The sequence below is a fragment of the Dendrobium catenatum genome, unplaced genomic scaffold, assembly GCF_001605985.2.
Source record: "Dendrobium catenatum unplaced genomic scaffold, ASM160598v2 fragScaff_scaffold_133, whole genome shotgun sequence".
NCBI classification, from domain to species: domain Eukaryota; kingdom Viridiplantae; phylum Streptophyta; class Magnoliopsida; order Asparagales; family Orchidaceae; genus Dendrobium; species Dendrobium catenatum.
The window spans coordinates 399,267-403,826 of NW_021318595.1; the positions used below are offsets into that span (position 1 = coordinate 399,267).

At 32.6% G+C, this 4,560-nt stretch overlaps 1 protein-coding gene across 1 annotated transcript in view; it reads left to right on the top strand.

Annotated features, from left to right (window-relative positions):
• Nucleotides 1-4,560, top strand: part of LOC110096010 (L-Ala-D/L-amino acid epimerase) — a gene marked incomplete at its 5' end in the record, with an annotated part of 15,387 nt that continues 10,827 nt past the window's right edge. Inside the window, 1 exon segment of the mRNA XM_028699357.1 lies at nt 1-440. Coding sequence (XP_028555190.1) covers nt 1-440 — 440 coding nt within the window.

The window sequence follows — 4,560 nt, forward strand, 5'->3', positions numbered from 1 at the left end:
TCCCTCACTCCTCCTCTCTCTTCCCCTTCGCTCTTAAAACCCTAATCGTTCCCCTCCGACGCCGCCTCAGATTCACCGCCGGCCGTGCTCTGGACGACACGATGATCGACGGCGGATTCGAAGCCCTAAAAGCGACGTTCTCCGTGGACGTTAGCCGGGCCGAGGGCCGGCCCCTCAACGTGCCGCTGATCGCACCGTTCACGATCGCGTCCTCCAGACTCGACGCGGTGGGAAACGTGGCGGTGCGCGTGGAGCTGCGGTGCGGTGGCACCGGCTGGGGGGAGGCCCCCGTGCTTCCATCCGTCACTGCCGAGGACCAGCCCTCTGCGCTTGAGGCCGTCGCTGCGGCATGTGAGTTCCTTGTAAAGAAGCAGCCAATGGCCCTCGGTTCCCTGTTCACCGAGATCAACGGCCTTCTCCCCGGCCACGACTTTGCTTCGGTTAGTATATCAATTCGCTTTTCAGCTTGTTTTGCCTTTACTCCTGTTTCTTTTCTTTTTTTTTTTTATTTAGTTTTGGTCTGTTGAATAATTTTTTGAGAGCTCAATTTCGATATTTATTTGAATTATAGAAAATTTATATTATATCTATCACCCCATTAATTTTAGGCTAAGTTTTAAAAATGAGCATTAGATTAAATTAAATAATAAAAAAATTTTAATTTTGAGAAAATTTAATAAGGGGTTTAAATATTAAAATATTTTATGTTTTTTTTTAAATGCAAAAATATTTTTTCTTTGCATTGTAATTCAATATTTTCTTAAGAAAGTATAAAATATTTTTGTGTTTTTCAAGAAAACTCACAAAAAAAAAATGATTTTTTAAGAGAACACAAAATATTTTTGCATTTTCTTAAGTAAAGGCCATAATTTGTTTATTTTATTTACCCAACGACACCAAATTTGACTCAAACCGAACCCAAATGAGTCCAAATCAAGGACCCGAAGCATTGTTGAGAAGCTAGAACCACAATTTGAGATTTTGAGTTACCAAACAGTTTCTAAACATAATGTGCTTATAGTCGAATCGAGCGGCTCGACGAAACGAATCCAACGAGCCCAAGATCGCCGAATTCCGACGTCATTAAGATCTTCAAATGTCTGACGAACGATACAAGATCAAGGGATTCAATATGGGATGTCCATCCAACCACTCCCCATTTACCCCAGATCTCTCACCTATTTACGAGCTATGCCACTCCAGAAATCTATAAATAGACAACTCATTTCTCTTGAGAGGCGACCCAAGCAAGAACAAGAAGAGAAGGAGAAGAGAAGAGAAGAAGAATTGGAGGGTAGAAGCTCATTCTCGACCACCGCCGGAATTCTGCCCAACTTCCACAGGACGCCAAAATTCTGCCCAAGTAACGCCGGAGTTCCGCTCGACGACGAAACTTCGCCCAAGTAACGCTAAAATTCTGTCCAACTTTCAAACGAAGCCGGAATTCTACCCGATCTTCAAGTAACGCCGGAACTCTGCCCGACATTGTAACTGGATTTCAATCCAGGAGTGATTCATTGTAATCTGATCGTCCTAACTTTTATGGATGAGTCAGTCTTTAGTATCTCAAGCAAACATTCGTGAAACTTTTTCAACTAGGTGTGGCCCCGTGGTTTTTTCTCTTTACAGGTTTTCTACGTAAAAATCATGGTGTTCTTTCATCTTTTGTTTGTGTGCTGAATATCCGTACAACTCTAAGACGAACACTTTCTAACTCTATCGCTGCGTATATTCTAGTCCAGAACAAAAATAATATGAATATAAACTTACATAATTTTATTTGGCTATATATATTAGAAAAATATTAAAATTATTATTATTTTAAATGTAATTTAATTTGGAAATATCTCTATGCTAAAAAATGTTTAGAAAAAATATTTTTTAATTCCTAAAAAATAATTTATAGAATTTTTCTATATAAATCATGCATTATTGGATAATAAACTAGGCCACCCACATGATAGACAAAAAGAAAACGAAAAAATATTTTGCATTTTATTAAGAAAATGTTGAATTATTGTACAAATGCAATTTTTTTTTGCTTTTCTCAAAAATCGCAAAATATTTAATTGTTTAAGCTCCTTATAAATTCTCCTAATTACATTTTTTTGTTTATATAATTTTAGATAGTGTTGGTTTTTAAAAATTTACCTTAATTTTAAGATATTTTATTGTTATTATAAATTAAAGTGATATACTAATCAAATCTTATTTTAATATCACGCTTGATCCAAATATATTTATGGTGGATATCAAAAACTTATTATCTAGTATAGAATAAACTTAAAAGAGAAATAGAAAGGAAAAAAAAAAATAGAAGTTCATAGATTTTGCTAAATTGAATTTGAATCTTTACTGAAGCCTTGGCTAAATAGATTATCCTGAAAACTTTTTTACTAAATAGTTTTTTCTCAATTTTCTTAAAAAAAAAAAAAAGGAAAACTTGAAATTGGACTTGAACCTTGAATATAATGAAGCCTCGAAATGTGAAGAGTCAGCTATATTGAGTTTGAATGTGTACGACTTAGGCCAAGTAATATCCATGCCAGAAAGATAATTTTATCATCATATCTAATGAATGTTTTGAATTATTTTAACATGGAGAAAAGGATGAAAATGGTCCCTCAATTCTTTATGAAGGGCTAAAATAGTCCCTAACTCTTTTGAGGGACCAATTTGATCCCTCAACTCTTTAAAATGTGATATTTTGATTCTAACATTCAATGTTGGAGTTAATTATGTTAAATGTAAGGGTATTTTGATAAATTTTTAATTAAATATTTATTAAATGTAATTTCAAGTAATTATAAATTTTTAAAAAATATTAATAAACGTTTCTTTGATAAAAAAATGTAATTTTAGTTTTGATTTCAAAAATTTTAATCGTATTTTATAAATATGATTGATAAAAATACGTGTGACTAAGTTAAAAATGACATCTATCTGTATTTGATTTCTCTAAATCAATAAGTATCATATTTTATAAAATATGACTAAAATTTTGAAAATAAAAACTAAAATTATTATTAATTTTTTTTTAAAATTATAATTACTTGAAAAATTATATTTAATAAAATTTTTATTAAAAAATGATCAAAATACCCTTATATTTAATATCATTAACTTCAACATTGAATGTTAGAACAAAAAAAAAAAGAAAACTCTATTTTAAAGAGTTAAGGGACCAAATTGGTCCCTCAAAAGAGTTGGGGACTATTTTGGTCCCTCACAAAAAGTTGAGTGACCATTTTGATCCTTTTCTCTTTTAACATTCAAGCATTTATGAATGTTGTTGTTATGTGATAGAGGGGGCCATATATTCACCTGATGAATTAAAGTCCAAAAATCCATAATATTTGCATGCTTAATGCTTGAAATTGTTTCTTAGTGCAACATCAATTCTACCTTAGTTATTACGATTTTGCTCCGCAAGGTTAAAATCATACTAGTCTTGAAAGAGAACACGGTGTAGATTTTACGGAATTTCGAAATAAAGGGTGCAAATGTGGATTTAAATGGAGGATATCAGAGGCGAAGAACAACTCCTTGCACCCTTGAATGTTTGATTAATGAAGGTTTTGATTGATCTTTATGTTCAAGATCCAGTAAATGGTCTTCTTTTGTGATGAATTAAGGAATCAAAATCCAAAATTACATAATATCCCATTAATTCATGCTTGAAATTGGCTCATTGTGCTGCATCAATCAACTTTGAAAAACTACATATTTTTTTCTTTTGACTTTCCTTAAATATGGAAACCTTTTGCTGACTAAGCAATAGATAAATATTTTCATCGATGCTAAGGGAGTGTTGAAGGCATTACCAAAATTTCCTAGTATAAAACTCAACTATGACGAACTTTTGAACTATTACGTTGAAGGCAGTGTGAAATCAATTTCATTGTATAGTAATGTCGCATTTACAGTTTTCATGATAGATGAAAATTATTCCAAAATATGTGTATAGTTGGAATGATAAAGGAACTGTTAGGATTTAATGGAGACACAAAAATCAATTTGTTCGTCTCCGAAAACACATGCCAAATCATCGAGAAGAATTTTGGAAGCGTACCTGAATCCATTGAAATGCAGATTTGAGGTTTTCGGTCTTCCACGTTTAGAGCGGTGTTCTCCAAAAGAGCGAGAGACCCCTTCTTTTCACTCAAGATGGAAAATGAGGGAAATGAGAACTTAACCGCTTAAACTGGGAACCACGACCCTTATATACTTAAAGTGTAAATATTTTATTTCAGCCAATCATTAAAATAAAATAAATACCTGGCCTCTACACAAATTAATTCCATACAAAAATTAATTAAGATGCCACATAAGCCAATTAATAATTTAATACTTAAACAGATCACGAATTTAATTGGCTTGAATTTAGATAGCGTCTAATGTATAATTCTTTATATTATATGTATAAATATATTGGTCCACATATGGAAATCTCCCAACAATCTCCCACTTGGGCCACATTTATATATACATATAATTATACATTCTGAAATAACCATAAGAGCTCAATATTTGCTATCTTTCTAAAATAACATCTCTAGA